The following is a 21,477-nucleotide window of genomic DNA, read 5'->3' as shown; positions in this document are numbered from 1 at the left end:
TAATTTTTTTGAAAAGTTACTTTCATTGCCGAAGTCTTGCGCCAATTTTAAATGCCATATGGAAATGACAGCCCCTTACATTTCTGATAAAATTTCTCTGGCGCCAATATTATTGTGGCATTCAATATGGCGAAAGGAGACTCTCACACTGACGAGATATTATAAATGATGTCTTGAAACTAGATGGGGTGAGTAACATAACCTGGTTGCGATATGTTGAATCTACTTTAAAAGCTAATGGGCTACGTCACCTTTTTTTAGACTTTATGAGTTGCTGTTCTATTTCTAAGAACGATCTGAAAGCCCAGCTATTATTTAATATGCAGACTGGAAGGGTTACTCTAAATGTCAAGCTGTCAACAGTTAAAATATACTTAACAGTACCGAGTATCCCACAAATGTTATAATCACCGTTTTAACAGTAAATCTGTTGTGGTTTCCAGTCCTCATTGCCCTTCGCCCTACCAAGACCTCTGCATCCTTTAATGTAAATGATTTGAAACACAAGCACTCTTGGGGCCAGCAGTCTCATAGCACCTCTATCAGTGATGGGTACTGTTTGTATTTAAAAAAAAAAAAAAAACTGCAGGCCTATTGACAAACTGCATTTTGTAGAACTTTAGTGGTATTATAAAGGTACTACTCAAGTACTACAAATGCTATTCACAAACCTGTGAGTATAAATCCTCACCTCCGCCTCCTCTCTTTTCCATGGAGAGATCATCAGTCATATAAGTTTACTACTTAGGGGATTATTACGATGTCGGGTGGACTTGCTTTCGCCTAACACTGTCACGGATACGGGCCCGAACGACCTCCGGTCGGCGGACCCAACCACTTAATTTTTAATGCGACGGCACATGGTGCGGTCACAGGCTTCCTTTTCTGTATGGGAGCTTGTGCTGCAGTCGGAAACCGGCTGCAGGTGAAGCTCCCATACAGAAAAGGGAGTTTGTGTTCATCCCTGCACTGCATGGCAGGCACCTCACAGTGCAGGGATCAACAGGGGGCACCATAGGAGGCTTTCCAACCGAGATTGTAATAGGCCCCTTAGTTGTAAATGTGGGAGGGACTGCAAGAGTGGCTGCAGAAAGGAACATACTTTATACTAAATAGGAAGGGTTTGTGGAGCAGTAAAGAGGGGTTTAGGCAGAGGCTTGCAGACAGACTTCTAAAGTGACCTCAGTGAATCGATAGTAAATCACTCCAGCTCAGAGCTGGAATAAGTCGAGCATCACACATGGCCAACTACTGATACTGCTATCCTTTTCCCATTGAAAATAATGGCAGTAGGGACTTAAAATAAAAACACCATAGGGATTTTTTTTACATTAGATTAAATTGTTAATAATCATGAAAAATATAAAAAAAACTCAATTTTATACTACAAATGCTTAAAATAAAACCTATTTATCATTTAATATTAAAATATATGCACCTTTTTTCAACTTATACATGAATGTAAAATTTTATATTAAAATACAATTAAATTACCTTTAATTCTAATCATCAAAACTGTATATATTTTAGGTTTTAGTTGGAAATGAATTTTTCATTTTAAACGTATGAAAAATAATTTTTAGATGATATATTTAAGTAAAGATGTAATGCAAAATTAAGTTGAGTGATGTAGCATTTTGCTTTGTATATTTAAAATGAATATATAAAGTAATTCACAATAATATTTTACATAAAAATATTTCTACTTTTTATTTTTTTGAATATACTTTTTTTACTTTTCCCTATACTTGCACAAGGAGACTCCTTGGTTGGGGTAGACTCTTCTTATCATAAAGTATATAGTAAATTAAATACATTTATTTACCTTTATAATAAATTAGTAAACATATTCTTTTTTAACTAATATTGTAAATTAATTTTGTATATTCATTTTAAATGTAGATCAAGAGGAAAAAATGCTGCAACACTATTACCTTAATTTCAAATTAAATATTTCAATTAAATATGTTTGAGTATGCATTAGTAATTACTCAAAGTAGTATATATAGAATTAATTAGAAGTGGTTTATCAATAATGCTACACTCATGTATACCTCAAGAAAATAATAACACTTTATAACACTTTATAACTAAAGGTTTTTTTTTTGTATATCTTTTTGCATTAAGGCACATTTATTTTAAACTACATCCGATAAATCATTATATCGTAAGCGAATTTATTTTAAGTCCCTGTCTCTGTTGTTTTCTATGGAATGGTGTTACAATAGTTGGTTTTCTTTCTGGCATTGGTAACTAATATTCGTAAATTAGGCCCCTTCCCCTTCTTTTGGGGGTGGAGACTTGTAACTCAATCCTTTTGAGAATGTTTACACTTGGAATACCCCCAAGGGTCAGCATTATCACCAAAGCTATGAAATGTTTACATGGCTCTGCTTACCAAAAAGCAGGACACCTATGTGATCAGCTACCACAACACAGAGTTCTATGGAAAGCCCGAAGATGACTCTGGTAAGCTACCAGACTTATTTATTGTTTATCACCAACCTCTGACTGGATGCAGATGTCTATCCTGAAATGGGAAGATCCTGCTGTTAGGAATTTTTAACCCACTCCCCCTGATATGGGCCTAGCCTGAACCACATAAGAGTCCATGCACATCCTTGGTATACTGCTCAACAGTGCGTGCTCCGTCAAACCACGGAGAAATGTCTCCAGACTTGCTTTCCACCACTTATGTTTTCTAATAGGTCTTCTACAGAAAACAGCCTTAATCCACACTTTGGTCATGTATCCTCAGGGTTATTGCAACAGCCAAAGCATTCTTCCTTCTAAAAGCTTTAGGCCTGCTAAATAGTCTGTACATGTGGTTAACTGCTTATATTATATTTGATGGAAGAACCAGCCGTGTTCAAGACTGGTCTCTGTGTAGCTCTGCACAACTGAACCAAACACAGGACATCAACAAGTCAGGAGGTCACTTAAAACTCACATCTTCAGGCAGATGTATAGCAGATCACTTTCTTGCACTAGTGTCCTATGTCATCACAGAGTCTCCCAGAATTAAAGGAGTGAACCCTGTCTCAACTCTCGGCTCTAAGTAGCTTTTCTAGTAGCAGTTAGAAGCAATTTACATTAACTGCTCAAGACATTTCTTTTTGCGACCTTGTAAGCTCTCCCTCATTAGCAGCAAGCCTGCCTCATTATGTGAACAGTGTGATTAGGAACATACCATAAACAGGTGGGCAATTTAACTGGTCTTTCTCTCTTGACCCACCTTCGATGTTGAGTCCTTGGCGGCCTCGTGGAAAAATGTGTGAAGAGCTCACTCCTCCAGTGTCTACTCATAAGATAAATCAGTGCTGAAAATTGTTTGACATGTATGTTAATATAGTTTTTTCTTTTCCTCTCTAGGGTGTGCAGAGCATCTTGAACAGGTATGTTATCTGGCTTTGTTTTTGAAAAGCGACTTTACCATCGGTCAAACCTTTCTTACATTGACAGGAACCACCATGATGTCAGTATAGAGAGAGTCCTGCAGGGCTGGCTGACAACTCTAAATTTGGCGGATGGAAGTCCCTCTTGTTGTATCGTCCTCCACCATCCCGATGGAGTAAACTTCATCCTTCATTCTCGAAATCCGACCCCTACTCTTATGTGGATGGGTGTTTGTATCAGCATATGCCTCCCTAAACCCTTCCTTAAAACTCCCAAACACCTCCCGTTTAGGAGTAGATATTCTCTTTTTTTCTCCTCTGGTCCCGCTTCTGGTCCCGCACACATTTACTGCTAAATCTTATACTTACATGTAGATAGCTGCTACCAGATCCTGATCTCTGCACAGAAGAGATAGGAAAGATGAAGAAGAGGTCTTCGCTGATAGATTTGTGAATAGCATTTTCTAGTAAGTAGTAATACTGTAGGGTGCCGCTCGTAGGCGCGGACTTTGTTTTTAAAATTCATTTTACCTACCACCATCCCTGAGGAGCTGCTTTGGAACTGCGGGGGAAGACTGAAAAGCGTGGTCATCACGGGAGGCTGCTACTGTGCAGGGACTGCGAGGCCCAGGGTGCCTTGGTTTACAATCATTGAACGCACCTGATCCTCTTCCCGGACACACCTCCCACTGCCTCGCCATAAAACGCCTCGCGGCCCCCGCTTCGTGGGTGCCGCTCGTAGGCGCGGACTTTGTTTTTAAAATTCATTTTACCTACCACCATCCCTGAGGAGCTGCTTTGGAACTGCGGGGGAAGACTGAAAAGCGTGGTCATCACGGGAGGCTGCTACTGTGCAGGGACTGCGAGGCCCAGAGTGCCTTGGTTTACAATCATTGAACGCACCTGATCCTCTTCCCGGACACACCTCCCACTGCCTCGCCATAAAACGCCTCGCGGCCCCCGCTTCGTGGGTGCCGCTCGTAGGCGCGGACTTTGTTTTTAAAATTCATTTTACCTACCACCATCCCTGAGGAGCTGCTTTGGAACTGCGGGGGAAGACTGAAAAGCGTGGTCATCACGGGAGGCTGCTACTGTGCAGGGACTGCGAGGCCCAGGGTGCCTTGGTTTACCATCATTGAACGCACCTGATCCTCTTCCCGGACACACCTCCCACTGCCTCGCCATAAAACGCCTCGCGGCCCCCGCTTCGCGGGAGCCGCTCGTAGGCACGGACTTTGTTTTTAAAATTCATTTTACCTACCACCATCCCTGAGGAGCTGCTTTGGAACTGCGGGGGAAGACTGAAAAGCGTGGTCATCACAGGAGGCTGCTACTGTGCAGGGACTGCGAGGCCCAGGGTGCCTTGGTTTACAATCATTGAACGCACCTGATCCTCTTCCCGGACACACCTCCTACCGCTATTTAATTGACACTAGTCTACGCGTGAGCGGGACGCGTGCGGGGCGCAGTCCGGGGCGAAGCCCGGGCAAAGGGCGGGCCCGTTTAAGCCCGTTCAAGCACGGTCAAGACCGGACCGGGCCCCTTCTCTTTCCTGCTCCGCCCTCGTAGAGGAAAAATGGCCACACGGTCGAAAACACAGGCATGAACTCCGATGCTTTCAGGTACACTGGACAATTTTCTTATCAGGGCTAATTCGGTGGTCAATAATGAGCTATTAATGTTGGAGCAACAACTCTCGGAAGGTATCGAAAGTGCTAGGAGATCTTCCCTCGGCTTACTCGCATCTGCAAGAACTCCGGAGAGATTGGATAACTCTCATACTGCCTTAATGAACAGTATTGACCAAACAATTGATTCCGTACTCCAGGATCTAAGAACTAGCTCAACCTTGGTACCAGATGTTGCTACGGAGCTGGGGAAGGAAATACCTTTAAGATCAGCTCATGGCTCACGGGAGGGGGCGATATCCAAAAGGAAAAGTGTGAGGAAGATGAAGGGTGGGAAAAAGGCCAGGTTAGATACTGAGGTTCCACCTATTGTATTACCAGGCACTATTGAAACTTATACTCTATCACCCACCCCAAGTTGTAACCAAATTTCTCAACACCCTTCCCCTCCCAGTAGTGTTGCTGGACCAGGGCGAGAGACTGATTTGTTAACTAGCTCCTTAGTAAATGCGCTAAAATTTTTATTTGACCCTCTTTTGGTTAGATTTGATTCTATGAATGAGACGCTCATAGAAATAAAAAAAGCAACAGGAATTATTACTAATTGTTTAATAAATAAAGGTAGTTCTATCTCTAAAACGGATAATGCCCCTCAAATACAACTCCCAGAGTCCTCGTCCCTGAGTGTGGTTAGTTCAGGTGCCCCCCCCAAACATGTAGGAATGGGGGTGGCTTCCGAGTCACAGGATTTGTCTCGATCCTTGAATCCCCAACAGGCTTTTGTTGTTCGTCCTCACCCAATACAGAACTGCTCATCTGTCCAACTTAGGCCTATGGATAATGTTGGTGAATTAAATGTCCATAGTACTAAGGTGGGAACCAACACTAATACTCAGGGGAAGTTAAGCTGGAAGGATGTGGTTAATTTACCCCCCGAGGCGGCCCCCTACGTACTAGTTTTGGCTGGAATTCCCAAGTGTACCAACTCTGATTTAGAAACGTATGACTCTCTTAAAAACAAAGTAACCGGTTGGTTAAATACCCATAGGCCATTCCCGCCATCTGTAACTGCGGCTATTTTGATGGTTAGGAGGATTAATTGGCTGGGTAATTCATTTAAACGCTATAAGGGCGATTATGTTCTGGTGAATTTTAGAGATCCTGATATTGTATCATATATCCTTAATTGGAGGGGGAAACAGCGAGAGACTTGCATTCAACCTTTACCACTCTCCTATTTTTATCCCCCATTAAATAATAATGTACATGCTGAAAACGTAGAAGGCTGGACAAGGGTGGGTCCTCTTTCCTCTAGCTCTCGGAACCGTGATAATTCCTGGTTATATCAGCCTATTGTTCACGATGTCCCATGCCAAAATAGCTTTAGTCCTCTTGAAGAGGTGGATTGACTGCAAGTTGGATCTAATTCCAACGTAGATGAGTGTGAATTAGTATCAGTACAGACTGTGGCGACCTTATCAAATGACATCATCTACAATGACCCTATAACCATCTCAGATAATGCTGGTACATCTGCTGACCCATCCTGTGCCCGTTCTTCACTAAAGATCCTCTCCTGGAATATAGCGGGCCTCCATAATAAGCTTGATTGTCCCGAATGGGGCCTTTTTATAGATCAACATGATATATGTTGTTTTCAGGAAACATGGGCCAGGACTAACCATCATCGAGTGGGTTATGCCTCCTTTTTTCTTCCGGCAATTTGGGGAGGTAGGGGCCGACCGTCTGGTGGCCTCTCCATTTGGGTGGCAACCCATTTGGGCTGTACCGCTACCGCCCTGAGTACAGGATCTGATGATGTTCAAGCCATAATATTGAAATGGCAGGCTAAGACACAAATGGCCCTGATTAATATCTACTCTAGACCGACTAGTTTATCGGCAGAATCAAGGGCTGTGGATGTCTTATCTATGGTATTGGCGGATTTACCAGAGGGTATCCCTTTAGTGGTGGGTGGGGATTTTAACTCCCACTTTGAACCCCTGGAGGGACTATTAGATGCCATAAACCAAGAGGAGGATGACTCTTGGGAAATTCCACAAGTAGCTGGCTCCATTGTAAGATCATGGACCCCATTGGCTCTTCAAATTACCTCTTTATCGTTGGCTCACTCTATTAGAGCTTGCAATGGACAATCCAAATCTGATAACCCCCAAAGACTACCTTTAATGTATCGGGCAGAGAGGCCCACCTCGATTACATCTTTGTCAAGTGCAAGGAATGGAATCGAGTCTTTGATTTTGTGGTGCTTCCCAGTGGAGAAAGTGACCATAATCCTCTAATCCTGGATTACGCTTTATTAGGTTTGGGCCCCACTGAATCCTCGCTGACTTCAGACAGAACTGATATTCTTGCCCTCTCTAACAATAGACGGAGGGTGAAATGGTCGAAATTGGTCAGTAACCCGGAGGACATATCCAGAGTTTATGGGAATGTTAGTTTAACCTTGGACCGAATGGCTGACCTCATTGAGTCTGAATTAGCCCCGGATATTAATAGAGAGATTGCCGCACATAATGATGCACTTTATGCAAGTTTAGGAAATATTTTGAATCCTCTAGCTCCTTTGAAGAAATATCAATCTAGGAAACATTCATGGTATAATCGAGGCTGTAGACTGGCAAAAGCCGAACTAATGACTGCATTAAAGGCAAACGCTGACCGAGATCTCATTAAATGTAAACGACGCACTTATGGGCCAGTCAGAATTGGGCCGCTCTAACATCTGCTTTGGCGGATCGAGATTCTTCTAGATTTTGGAAAATTGTGATTACCGGTTCATCTGATATGGTGTCCGCTATTAGTCCGAATATTGCCCCGCAAGTCTGGGAGGACCATTTTACTCTTTTGTATAACAATCAATCCCCTAGCACAGCTCCTTTTTTATCTGAATTATCGTTGAGTGATAACTTTGCTCTTCACCCAATTAGTTTTACTATACTCGAAGTCCAGACTGCTATCGCTGCACTCCCCGCGGGAAAGGCTCCTGGTCTTGATAAGGTCCCTGGTGACCTTTATAAACATGAACCAGGAGTCTGGGCTCCTTATCTTTTAATAGTTTACAATGGAATTGCAAGGGGTATGAAGATACCTTCTACTTGGCTGGGTGCGGAGGTGGTCCCAATCTATAAGAAAGGATCGCCCTCCTCCCAGTCAATTATCGGCCTATCAGCCTTATTGATGTAGCCCAAAAACTTTTTGCTAGGTTGATCATCAATCGCCTATTGGACTGGATTGATGAGGAGGAGATCCTGAGCCATTACCAGGCTGGCTTCAGGAAATCTGTATCTACCATTGACCAGATCTTTAGGTTTAATATGCTTAATTGGAAAACTGTCACGGTTGAGGGTGGATCCCTATACACAGTCTTTGTAGATCTTCGATCAGCCTTTGACTTGGTCCCACGTACCAAGCTATGGGCTGTTCTTCGTGAATTAGGAATTCCACCCCCCCTTCTTGACATTATAATTCGATTACACACTGATAACTTCGCCAAGGTTAGATGTGGGAGAGAGGGAAAATTATCATCTAGTTTCCCTGTCAATAGGGGTGTGCGCCAGGGCTGTGTCCTGGCTCCCACCCTTTTCTGCCTATATGTAAATGGAGTTATCCCCTATCTAAATATGGTGCCTAATAGAGACGCGCCAAAGCTCGCTGGGGTGGGGATTTCGGCAATTATGTTTGCTGATGACACCTTACTACTCGCCAAATCCCCCATGGGCATCCAGTGGGTACTGGATGGGTTTGTCTCTTTCTGTCAGGATAGGGGTCTGGAAATTAATACAACAAAAACAAAGTTCATGATTTTGAATCCTCCAAGAAAATCCTGTTCAAATCCAACTATTGATGGAGTTAGTTTGGAGAGAGTTCTCTGTGTTTGAGTACCTGGGAGTGACTATAAATGAAAATTTCCTATGGACTCCAAACCAAATCCCAACTAAAATTAACGCAGAAAATTGGGGCGATTGTTAAACTTTGGAAAAACTCCTACATAAAACCTATTGGTCGGTGCAGGCCAGAGCGGCAGCAATTTATGGGGCGGAACTGTGGGGCAATAACTGCCTCCAACCATTTATGGTCATTGAAAATAATTTTCTACGACAATTATCATCTTTACCCTCCAGTACTCCTCTTCTCCCCCTTAGGCTGGATTTAGGAATTAGATCTATTAAGGAGGAACTAGCCTTAAAGCCCCTAACCTTTTGGCGACGTCTATGGGCAACCCCTGAACTTAATACCTACAGACTAGAATTTTTGGATTTATTGAAGTTCCAAACTATACAAAATCTTCCTTGGATAAGGTATATCAAGGCTGAGTTTGACAGGCCATATCGCGTAAAGCTCTGGCAATAATGTATTATGAAAAAAATCGGTCGGTTTGGCTGACCTCTGATAATTTGGGCTCTATGACAAGTTCATTTATTTTAATGAAAGATTATTATAAGTTTGAGATAGTGCTGGATGATATTTATCCCCCAACTCTTAGAAAACTTTATCTCCAATGGAGATATAATTCCCTCCCTATTCGTGCTCTTACGAACAAATGGCACCCCTCAACTGTTGCTAATTGTCCCCTTTGCACTTCTCAGCCTGAAAATGATCTCCACGTAATTCTTTTTTGTCTTCTATATATAGCATCTAGAAGAAAGTGGATTATTCCCCTATGCAAAAAATGGGGTTTTAGAAAATATATGGAGGCTTATCGAATACTAAAAACGGATTTATCACCATTAACCATTTTTGCTGTTAGCAAATTCTTAGACGCAATGTGGAAAACTAGAAGAAAGTTTTTGTAAACATGATATTATCTAGTTTTCACATTTTTCTGCTATGATGATTTTTTGGCAAGTGGTATCAACTGTGTTTGCTAACTTGATTAGTATTCTTTTCTTGGCTATAAAGTGTATGATGGATATATCCCTCTTTTGATTGTAATAATAGTGAAATTTTATGTTACCTTGTGATATAATTGTGAAATTTTATGTTACCTTGTGTTATCTTTTATGACTCATTGTAGTCGAAATAAAGATTATAGAAAGAATACTGTAGTACTACAATATGCAGTTTGTAAATGGGTCCCCTTGTGTCTTGTCATAGACCTAATTTTATCCACCTAGTTAACCACTAAATCCCTTATATTTAACAGGAATCATATGATTTATGGTGCTGTACGCCAGCACATTATTTTCCCAGCACACAGGTCAAGACAGATTAAGTTCCAATAGCCATGTTGAAGCCTGGCTGTAAAATACCCACAATGTGATTTTTCTCTGTAAAAAGAACGCTAGCATTTCCCTGACCAACCCTGCTTCAAGGAGCTTAGAAATGGCAAATCTGAAGTGGGAGTTAATTCTCTACGTCCAGGGTATTGAAGGGAGGGTTCTACTGCTGCAACATTTAATTCTTTGGACATCTGCCCTTCACTAAGTGAGACATTCACCACTAAATGCATAAATCTTGGCTGAATAAAGTAAAGAAAGCAGGTATTCGATGCAATAAATCAAGAATCTGTTTTGTGCAGCCAGTCCCGTCTGAAGGCTTGTGCAGTTATATCAAGAATGAAGTGCTATCTACGGTATTGTCAGAATTACCTGAGGGTATCCTCCTAGTGGTGGGTGGAGACTTTAATTACCACTTCGAGCCTTTTGAGGGTTTATTAGACGTTAGAAATCAGGAGGAGGATGACTTCTGGGAAATTCCACATGTGGTTGGTCCTACTGTAAGATCTTGGACCCCTTTGGCTCTTCAAATCACCTCCTTATCGCTGGCTCATTCTATCAGAGCATGTAACGGGCGAACAAAATCTGATAACCCTCCGAAGCCTACTTTTAATACATCTGGTAGAGAGGCTCAACTTGATTACATCTTTGTCCAATGCAAGGAATGGAAGCGAGTCCAGGATTTTGTGGTGCTCTCTAGGGGTGAAAGTGACCACAACCCTTTGATCTTGGAGTTTGCACTACCAGGCTTGGGTCCGACTGAACCTTTGTTGCACTTGGATAGAACAAATACTCTTGCCCTTTCTAACAACAGACGTAGGGTGAAATGGGCCAAACTAGTTAGAAATCCAGAGGACATATCCAGAGTTTATGCGAGTGTTAGCTTAATTCTGGAAGAAATGGCTGACCTCATTGACTATGAATCTATCCCAGATACCAATAGAAAAATTGCTGCACTTAATAATGCACTTTATACAAGTCTATCAAATATTCTGAATCCCTTAGCTCCCCCGAAGAAATGGCAACCTAGGAAGCATCCATGGTATAATAGGGCCTGTAGACGGGCAAAGACAGAATTAATGATTGCACTAAAGGCAAATGATAGTAGAGACCTTATTAATTATAAACGACGTGCCTACCGTTATTTAACTCATCATGCTAAGCTCGAGTAGGGCAGCGAGAACTGGGTCACTTTAACAACTGCCTTGGCGGATCGGGACTCTCGCAGATTTTGGCAGATTGTGACTACTGGTGCGGCCGTCACGGACTCTGCAATCATTCCGAATATTGCTCCAGAAGTCTGGGAGGATCATTTTAGTCTTTTATATAAGAGTCACTCTCTCAGTACGGCCCCCCCCTTGGATGATTTGCTGCTAAGTGACGCTTTTGTGCTCGATTCAATCAGCTTTACTCTTGTGGAAGTGCAGGCCGCCATTTCGGCACTCCCTGCGGGAAAGGCCGCTGGTCTCGATAGGGTGCCCGGTGATCTGTATAAACATGAACCGAGAGTCTGGGCACCCTATCTTTTAACTATATTTAATGGAATTGCTATGGGCATGAAGATTCCTCACACTTGGCTGGGTGCGGAGGTGGTCCCCATTTTTAAGAAGGGGTCGCCTCTTCTCCCCGCCAACTATCGGCCTATTAGCCTTATTGATGTAGCCCAAAAACTCTTCGCTAGGCTGATTTTAGATCGCCTTTTGGATTGGATCGATGAGTTTCAGATTTTGAGCCATTACCAGGCTGGTTTTAGGAAAATTGTATCTACTACCGACCAGATCTTTAGGTTTAATATGCTGTTCTGGAAGACGGTCGTGGTTGAGGGTGGATCCCTATATACTGTTTTTGTAGATCTGCGATCAGCTTTTGATCTAGTGCCACGCACCAAGTTATGGGCTGTTCTCCGCGATTTAGGAATTCCACCACCCCTTCTTGACATTATAATACGACTCCACACTGATAAGTTTGCTAAGGTCAGATGTGGGAGAGAGGGTAATCTATCATCTAGCTTCCCTGTTAACAGGGGGGTTCGCCAGGGCTGTGTCCTGGCACCAACCCTCTTCTGTCTTTATGTAAATGGACAGTATCAGACCACAGGAGGTAGCCCATAAACCACAGTGAGACTGGGGCAGTACATGATAACAGACAACAATGTCTCAACGTGGAATTCAATGAAAGGACAAGTGATTTCAAAGGTGAGCTGTATGTTACAGTATCAAAGGAATGAATCCATACACAGAGGACAACAGGAGACCAAGTTAGTAGGAAAGAGTTGTATTTTCAACACATGATGAACATATTGCGTCATATGTACATATCATATAGGTTTAAAAAGCACTGCGTGACACTTAGTGAAAGTGTAACCGAAAAAATACTGTGCACAAGTGCTCGTGGAGTTTGTGACGGCGCAAGTGACACATAAAGTGGTATATACAGCGGTGAAACGGCGCAACAAGGAGAACAATGGTATTTTGAATATGCCAAAGTTAGGGCATTTACACAGTAAATGTATGGAAATTCAAAGGACAGTAAAGCAAATGCCCATGTTTGTAAATGCGCCAACAGTAACGCTGTTGAAGTCGACGGCGTTTCGGCCCGTAACACTCAAGGCCATCATCAGGACTGGTTACACATATTTTAGACAGTGCTAGGGTAAAGAAAAACAATTCTCAAAAGCTGGACCAAAACAAGGGAGAAAAGGAGGACAGTCGTGCAGATGGTTGTGAACACGGCGACGTATAGTGGCCGTGGGTACGGGTCTAATGTGTGGCCATGGGCCAAGGAGCAGTGATCGGGCGAGTAGTGAGAGCGAGAGCGGGTATCGCAACGGCGCGAGAATCGGATGAGGTGTGCCCGAGTGGGCAGAGGTAAAGTAACTAGAGACCGGGGCCAAGAAATGGTGAGCTGTGTGGTAGAATTATGCATAGAAACATCGCACAGGTTGATGGTAGCAGGGGTGCAAAGGAGTGCCACAGTGAGGGAGAGCGGGAAGTGACAAGGGGCAAAACAATGGACAGGAAACTTACTCGCATGGAAGGGGCGAGCCGGGTGAATCGGCAAAGCAGGACCCCGTGTAGAGTCAGGCGTGTCCGGGGAAGTCCTAACTGGACGGGGTAAGAAAGTTGGTGGTGAGGAAAAGAGCAGGTAGGACGTGGGGAGGGAGACAGCAGAGAAGATAGGAGTGACAAAACACTTACTCCTTCGGAAAGGGCGAGCCGAACGAAACGGCAACGCTGGACCACGTGACGTTAGAAGGGTCCGTGGTAGTTCAGGCTGGAAGGGGACAAAGGACAGGGGGTGAGGAATAGGCAGGGGGGAACAGTGGGAGAGAAGGGAGTAAGGGAGACACTGACTTCGGGGGGGGAAGGCGGAGAGCAATCAATGAAGAAGCTGGAAAGGAAAGGGGGGGTTAGAAACTGGGCAGATGGACGGTTCCGGGGAGAAAAAGCGCGAGCAGAATTTACTTACATTTTGTCGAGGCGAGTGAATCACCGAGAGGGGGTCCGGGAAGAGGGGCGTGCCGGTATGAATCAGGCAAAGAGTGAAGACGGAAGTGCACTGGCGAGAGTTTATGAGGTCAGTGCTTCCAGGTCACGAGGAGCGTCAACCAATCAACGGGAAGGAGCCGGTGGGAGGACGCGCGCGGATTGGTGCAAGGGGAAGATGGGTTGGGTGGTGCTGAAAGGGGAGTGAAGCGGAAGGGTCACCAGAAGAACGGAGAAGGAGTCATGGCAACCGGTGTGTAATAACCCGCAAGGACGCGTGTATCGCTCGAGTGGGAAAAAGAGGAGTAAAAGGATGACATTAGAAATGAAAACAATATGGTGAATTCAATAGACCCAAAGCGGGCCAAATCTGGACGAATAGCAACTTATACAGAATTCACAAAAATTACAATACAATTGTATCAATAAAGCCATGGGCAATTGTCAGGCAGTTTTATGGATAATACATCATGGGTAGACATATGGGGGGGGGAGGGGGGGAAAAGAGAGGGGAGGGGTGGGAAAAAAGGAAGAGGGGAGGGGGGGGAGGAGGGGGGGTTGACGGTAAGGGGAGGAAAAGGGGAAGGAAATGGGATGAAAATGTGTAGATAACAGAAGAACAATCAACAAATTGGTGAAAGAATGTGACCAGTATACTTAAGGATAAAAAGCAAAAACAACAAGAAAATCAAAACGTATATTTTTGGATGAATTGGGTTGGGGGGGGGGAGAGAGGGGGGGGGGAAAGAGGTGGGAGGGGAAGGAGACGGGGGGGGGACGGGGGGGGGGCAGGGTTGCACAGGGGAAGGGAAAAAATGGATACGTACAAAGTACACATTACATAAGCAAGGATGGAGAACGTATCGGCTGTAAAAAAGCAGACCAGTAGATCACAATCATGCAAAGGATCACAGTCATGCAAGGGTAGAGTTCCATTCATCAAGGGAATTCAGGCCCTGCTCAATGGAGTTAAAGCGGGAGATCCAACGGCATTCACACCTATTCAGGAGTCTTTGGGTATCACCGCCTCTTAGTGGGATGGACGGTTTGTCAATTACCAGCCAGGTGAAGTCGGTTTCGCTGTGATTCTTTTCTTTGAAGTGGGAGACCAGGGGGGCTGTTAGCACTCCACATCTAATGCGGCTGCGATGTTGTAGGATGCGGTCCTTTACCATCTGGGTGGTTTGGCCAATGTATATTTTATCACAGGGGCATTTTATCATGTAGACAACGTTCTGAGATCTACAGTTGGTGAAGGAGTGTAGGTCAAATTTCAACCCATTGTGTTCAAACGTCTTTGTGTTGGTTGTAGAGGAGCATGCTGCACATCTTTGGCACCTATAATGGCCGAGCACCGGCGGTAGTTTCCATGAGTTGGGGAGCGATTCTGATATGTTTGGTGCAGTGGGCCAGGTGATTGCATGCACCAGATGGTCCGCTATGTTTTTGCCCCTGCGGTAAGAGAAAAGAGGTGGTTCATTGAAAATGGTAAGTGGAGCAAGAATGTTCCAGTTGGATTTGATGATCTTGGCTAGTTTATTGCTGGAAGGTGAGAAGGTGGACACAAATGGGATGCGAGTATTTGTCCTTTTTTCTTTAGGGGTAAGTAAGGTATCACGGTGGTTATACCATGCTCGTTTTCTTGCCCTATTGACCAATTTTCTGGGATAGCCGCGGGCCACGAGTTTGGCTGTGAGTATAGCAGCCTCCTTGAAGAAATCTCTACGCCATTTACAGTTGCGACGGATCCGCAGAAATTGTCCAAATGGAAGACCGTCACGTAGACCACGTGGGTGGTTACTAGAGTAGAGTAGCAAGGTGTTACGTTCTGTAGGTTTTCTGTATAGTGAAGTGCCAATTTTATCATCTTCAATTCGTAAGGTGAGGTCTAGGAATGGAAGATTATCTTCTTTGGCGTCCGCTGTGAATTTGAGATGTTGTTGGCTATTGTGTAACCAATCGATGAAGTGGGACAGAGAAGTTTTGTCGCCTGTCCAGATAAGGAGGATGTCGTCAATGTAGCGACGCCAGAAGGTGATATTGTTTCTGAAAGGGTTGAGGTCAGTGAGGATCAGTGTGCTCTCGAGATGATGTACATACAAGATGGCAAAATTTGGTGCAAAGCATGCGCCCATGGAAACTCCCTTGATTTGTAAATAGTAGGTATCTTTATACAGAAAGTAGTTATTTTCTAGGGCAATTTCCAATAAAGCCATCACGAAATCAGTGGGTATCCTTGAGGGAGAGGGTCGAGCGTTAAGGATGTTTCTTATAACTTCTAGGCCTTCTCTGTGGGGTATGTTGGTATATAGCGATTCGATGTCCATACCAACCATTAAATTGGTACCTGGTATGAAAGGAGTGTCTTCGATCAGGTTGATTAAATCCATGCTGTCGCGCACGAAAGTGTCCGTTTTGGGTACAAATTCCTTGAGGATGCTATCGATGTATTTGCCAATGGGCTCCAGGATGGACCCACAACCAGAGACTATGGGTCTACCAGGTGGGTTTTGTTGATTTTTATGTATTTTAGGTAATACATAGATAACTGGAGTCCGTGGGCTGGTTTTGTTGAGGAACAAAGCTTCCTTCTCAGAGATGATATTGTCCAGTTTGGCTTGGTTGGTTAGAGTAAGAATCTTGGATCTTATGCCCGGGAGGGGGTCAGAAGGAAGGGTACGGTAGTGTTCCGTGTTGTTGAGTTGGCGGAGAATTTCCTTATCGTATGCAGTCTGATCTTGTATGACAATACCACCTCCTTTGTCTGCGGGCTTGATGATTAATTCCTTGTTTTTGCTGAGGTGATGGAGTGCCTGTTTTTCTTCCAAGGATAAATTGTAAGGGACAAATTCATGTTGTGATTGAATGTCCTTCATTTCAAGTAGAATCCGTCTTTCAAAAGTGAGAACTTCTGGGGGCATAAGTACTGAAGGAGGATTGAAGGTGGATGGTAAATGAAATGGGGAACGTATGTTCAGGTCCCGTGAGGGTCTCTCCGAGAAGAACTGTTTTAGCCTGATTCGTCTGAAGAACAACAATAAGTTCTCATGGATTTCAAAGAAGTTGCTTCGGTCTGTGGGTACAAACGATAATCCTTTACTAAGGAGATTGGTTTCAAATGGCGTAAGGTTATATTGGGAGAGGTTGAAGATAGGGAGTGTCATTGGAGAGTTCTCAGTGTTACTTTCAGTTACCATTGGTAAAACTTTCTCCTTGTTTGACGTTCTCCGGAGTATTGGTACTGGTTGTTGCCTCTCGGTCTGCCTCTGCTCCTCCCCCGGTTTGACTCTAAAAAACCAGCAGGCAGTAGGGGTTGTGGTCTCGGTGGTTGGTTTGCCTGGGGTCGTGAGGTGCTAGGTCCTTCTCCTGGACTAGAGTCCTCAGCTGATGTATTAGAGGAATTAGAAAATGACACTCGTTGTTGATTCTGATAGCGGCCCCAGTTTCTTTGTTGTTTAGGGGGTTGGTATGGTGTATCGTAAAAATCGTCCTTTAGGTATGGATAAGTGTGGTCGTTGTTGTAGTAGCGGATGTCTCTTTGAATTTTGTTGATTTTCTTGTTTTGTTCAAAGGTATTGAAGGTATTGATGGTATCGTTCACTTTGTCTAGAAGGTTCTTGGCATCGGTGATGGTAGAGTCCTCGAGGATAAGTTTTTCAAGTTCAGCGATTTCTGCTAGTTCCTTACGACTATGTTCCAAGGCCGTATCGATCCCAAGGACCATCCAATGTCGCGAGCAAGTGGTGGCCAGATGGCTAAACCCAGATCTAAATTTGGGGTCCTATGTGAAGATTGCCGGGACGTTGCGAATCTGTAAACCGAGCGGGATAACGTTGGATTTGAGATATTCCGTCAGCATACGTGCATGAAGATCAGTACGGATCTGTTTCTTTTTAAGCCTTTCAAGTCTGTCCAATAAGATGCGGGATTCAGTCGCACCAGGTGGTATAGGAGTAATGGAGGAAGAAAGAATAGAGGGTCCAGAAAGAATTTTTTGGATATATTCGTCGGAGTAGTTAGGGGTCTCCCTGGAAACCATGCTGTGGGAGAAATAACCACAGCACAGGGCAAGCTAGGATAAATCAAGCAATAATATCGAAACAAGTCCCAAGGGGGACAACCTCTCGCAACAAGCAGTTGCTCAAAGTAGGCAGTATCAGACCACAGGAGGTAGCCCATAAACCACAGTGAGACTGGGGCAGTACATGATAACAGACAACAATGTCTCAACGTGGAATTCAATGAAAGGACAAGTGATTTCAAAGGTGAGCTGTATGTTACAGTATCAAAGGAATGAATCCATACACAGAGGACAACAGGAGACCAAGTTAGTAGGAAAGAGTTGTATTTTCAACACATGATGAACATATTGCGTCATATGTACATATCATATAGGTTTAAAAAGCACTGCGTGACACTTAGTGAAAGTGTAACCGAAAAAATACTGTGCACAAGTGCTCGTGGAGTTTGTGACGGCGCAAGTGACACATAAAGTGGTATATACAGCGGTGAAACGGCGCAACAAGGAGAACAATGGTATTTTGAATATGCCAAAGTTAGGGCATTTACACAGTAAATGTATGGAAATTCAAAGGACAGTAAAGCAAATGCCCATGTTTGTAAATGCGCCAACAGTAACGCTGTTGAAGTCGACGGCGTTTCGGCCCGTAACACTCAAGGCCATCATCAGGACTGGTTACACATATTTTAGACAGTGCTAGGGTAAAGAAAAACAATTCTCAAAAGCTGGACCAAAACAAGGGAGAAAAGGAGGACAGTCGTGCAGATGGTTGTGAACACGGCGACGTATAGTGGCCGTGGGTACGGGTCTAATGTGTGGCCATGGGCCAAGGAGCAGTGATCGGGCGAGTAGTGAGAGCGAGAGCGGGTATCGCAACGGCGCGAGAATCGGATGAGGTGTGCCCGAGTGGGCAGAGGTAAAGTAACTAGAGACCGGGGCCAAGAAATGGTGAGCTGTGTGGTAGAATTATGCATAGAAACATCGCACAGGTTGATGGTAGCAGGGGTGCAAAGGAGTGCCACAGTGAGGGAGAGCGGGAAGTGACAAGGGGCAAAACAATGGACAGGAAACTTACTCGCATGGAAGGGGCGAGCCGGGTGAATCGGCAAAGCAGGACCCCGTGTAGAGTCAGGCGTGTCCGGGGAAGTCCTAACTGGACGGGGTAAGAAAGTTGGTGGTGAGGAAAAGAGCAGGTAGGACGTGGGGAGGGAGACAGCAGAGAAGATAGGAGTGACAAAACACTTACTCCTTCGGAAAGGGCGAGCCGAACGAAACGGCAACGCTGGACCACGTGACGTTAGAAGGGTCCGTGGTAGTTCAGGCTGGAAGGGGACAAAGGACAGGGGGTGAGGAATAGGCAGGGGGGAACAGTGGGAGAGAAGGGAGTAAGGGAGACACTTACTTCGGGGGGGGAAGGCGGAGAGCAATCAATGATGAAGCTGGAAAGGAAAGGGGGGGTTAGAAACTGGGCAGATGGACGGTTCCGGGGAGAAAAAGCGCGAGCAGAATTTACTTACATTTTGTCGAGGCGAGTGAATCACCGAGAGGGGGTCCGGGAAGAGGGGCGTGCCGGTATGAATCAGGCAAAGAGTGAAGACGGAAGTGCACTGGCGAGAGTTTATGAGGTCAGTGCTTCCAGGTCACGAGGAGCGTCAACCAATCAACGGGAAGGAGCCGGTGGGAGGACGGGCGCGGATTGGTGCAAGGGGAAGATGGGTTGGGTGGTGCTGAGGCGGTGATACCCAAAGACTCCTGAATAGGTGTGAATGCCGTTGGATCTCCCGCTTTAACTCCATTGAGCAGGGCCTGAATTCCCTTGATGAATGGAACTCTACCCTTGCATGACTGTGATCCTTTGCATGATTGTGATCTACTGTTCTGCTTTTTTACAGCCGATACGTTCTCCATCCTTGCTTATGTAATGTGTACTTTGTACGTATCCATTTTTTCCCTTCCCCTGTGCAACCCTGCCCCAATCCGTCCATCGGCGGGGTTAGTTTGGAGAGAGTACAGATGTTTGAGTACCTGGGAGTGACCATAAATGAAAACTTTCTTTGGACTCCACACCGGACCAAATCCCAACTAAAATTAATGCAGAAAACTGGGGGGGATTATCAAACTTTGGAACAATTCCTACACAAAACCTACTGGTCCGCCACTAGAGATCTATAAAATGCAGGCCAGAGGGGCAGTAACCTACGGGGCCGAGCTGTGGGGTCACAATTGCCCTCAAGCAATTGTGGCCATCGAAAATAAATTTCTCCGGCAACTTTTATCCCTCCCTAGTAGTACTCCCCTTCTCCCCCTTAGGTTAGACTTAGGAATAAGATCCATAAAGGAGGAATTAGGCCTAAAGCCCCTAACCTTTTGGCGGCGTCTCTGGGCAACCCCTGAACTCAATACCTATAGACTAGAATTTTTGGATTTATTAAAATACCAAACTATAAAAAACCTTCCCTGGTTAAAATATATAAAGGAAGAGTTTGATAGGCTGGGTTGCCCTTCTCTGTGGAGTTCTCCAGAAGACGCATCAAAAACTATATCCCGTAAAGATTTGGTTAGAGTGTATTATGAAAGCAACCTGTCGGTTTGGCTGGTCTCTGATAAACTGGGTTCCATGACAAGTTCATTTCTCCTAATTAAAGATTATTACAAGTTTGAGATAGTGCTGAATGATATTTATCCTACTACCCTCAGAAAATGATATCTCCAATGGAGATACAACTCGCTTCCAATTCGAGCTCTTACGAGCAGATGGCACCCTCCATCCATTGTTAATTGTCCCCTTTGCACTGATCAGCCTGAAAATGATCTCCATGTAATCCTCTTCTGTCCTTTGTACACAGTCTCTAGGAAGAAGTGGATTGTTCCCCTATGTAAAAAATGGGGCTTTAGGAAACATTTGGAGGCTTATCGAATACTAAAAACGGATTTATCACCACTAACCGTTTTTGCTGTTAGCAAATTTTTAGATGCAATGTGGAAAACCAGAAGAAAGTCTTTGGAATAATGAGATCACTCTGTTTTATATGTTCCTGTGTATGTTGGACGATTGGTCCCAAGGTCATCTTCTGTGTTTTGCTAAATTGATAATCATTCATTTTCCGCTATAATGTGTATTGAGGATGTATTTTTATCATATATTGTACACCTGTAATTTTATGCTCTATTTTTGTGTTTTTTCTTTTATGACTCTTTGTAGTCGAAATAAAGATATTATAACAAGAATAAAGATTTGTACCCTGTTGGTTGATATGACAGATAATATCTTCCAACATGGAGTAGAGCTGTCTCACTCTGAGATATGAGGCTGACGTAATACTGAAATGTTGCTGCTGTTGTCAGGGGATCTTCTTTGGAAATACCTGTGCTCAGTCTTGACCCTAAAATTTCACATTCGAAAACACTGTGTCACCTGAACTGCTATGAGGTTTCTTAGTCATTTTTATATACATAACATAAAGCCTGTGTGTTAGATTCATAATCCTGAGATGTCTCTGCCATGCCTCTGTCTAAGCTCAAAGTACAGGTTTATTCTTTTATCTTGTCACCTTTTAAAGATCACTCATGTGTCTAACCTATTTCACAGTTCTTACTCTCTGGCCCAGGTATACCGTGGGAGGCCTTACATTCTTTTCACTTCTAATACAGTATAGATTTTCATAATATCCTATTTCAGCAGCCTTAAGACTAACCTCTGTGAGAGAA

General features: G+C 44.1%; 1 protein-coding gene across 2 annotated transcripts in view; it reads left to right on the top strand.

The window, feature by feature from the left end:
- LOC146869559 (E3 ubiquitin-protein ligase TRIM39-like) overlaps positions 1-21,477 on the top strand; it is a 185,518-nt gene that overhangs the window by 72,383 nt on the left and 91,658 nt on the right. For both annotated transcript variants that reach the window (XM_085606158.1, XM_085606149.1), the window contains one exon: positions 3,373-3,395. In XM_085606158.1, coding sequence (XP_085462284.1) covers positions 3,373-3,395 — 23 coding nt within the window. The remainder of the gene's footprint in view (positions 1-3,372; positions 3,396-21,477) is intronic.

Source organism: Triturus cristatus, chromosome 1_1 (genome assembly GCF_964204655.1).
Source record: "Triturus cristatus chromosome 1_1, aTriCri1.1, whole genome shotgun sequence".
Taxonomy (NCBI): Eukaryota; Metazoa; Chordata; class Amphibia; order Caudata; family Salamandridae; genus Triturus; species Triturus cristatus.
This window is presented reverse-complemented; position numbering and strand designations above follow the sequence as displayed.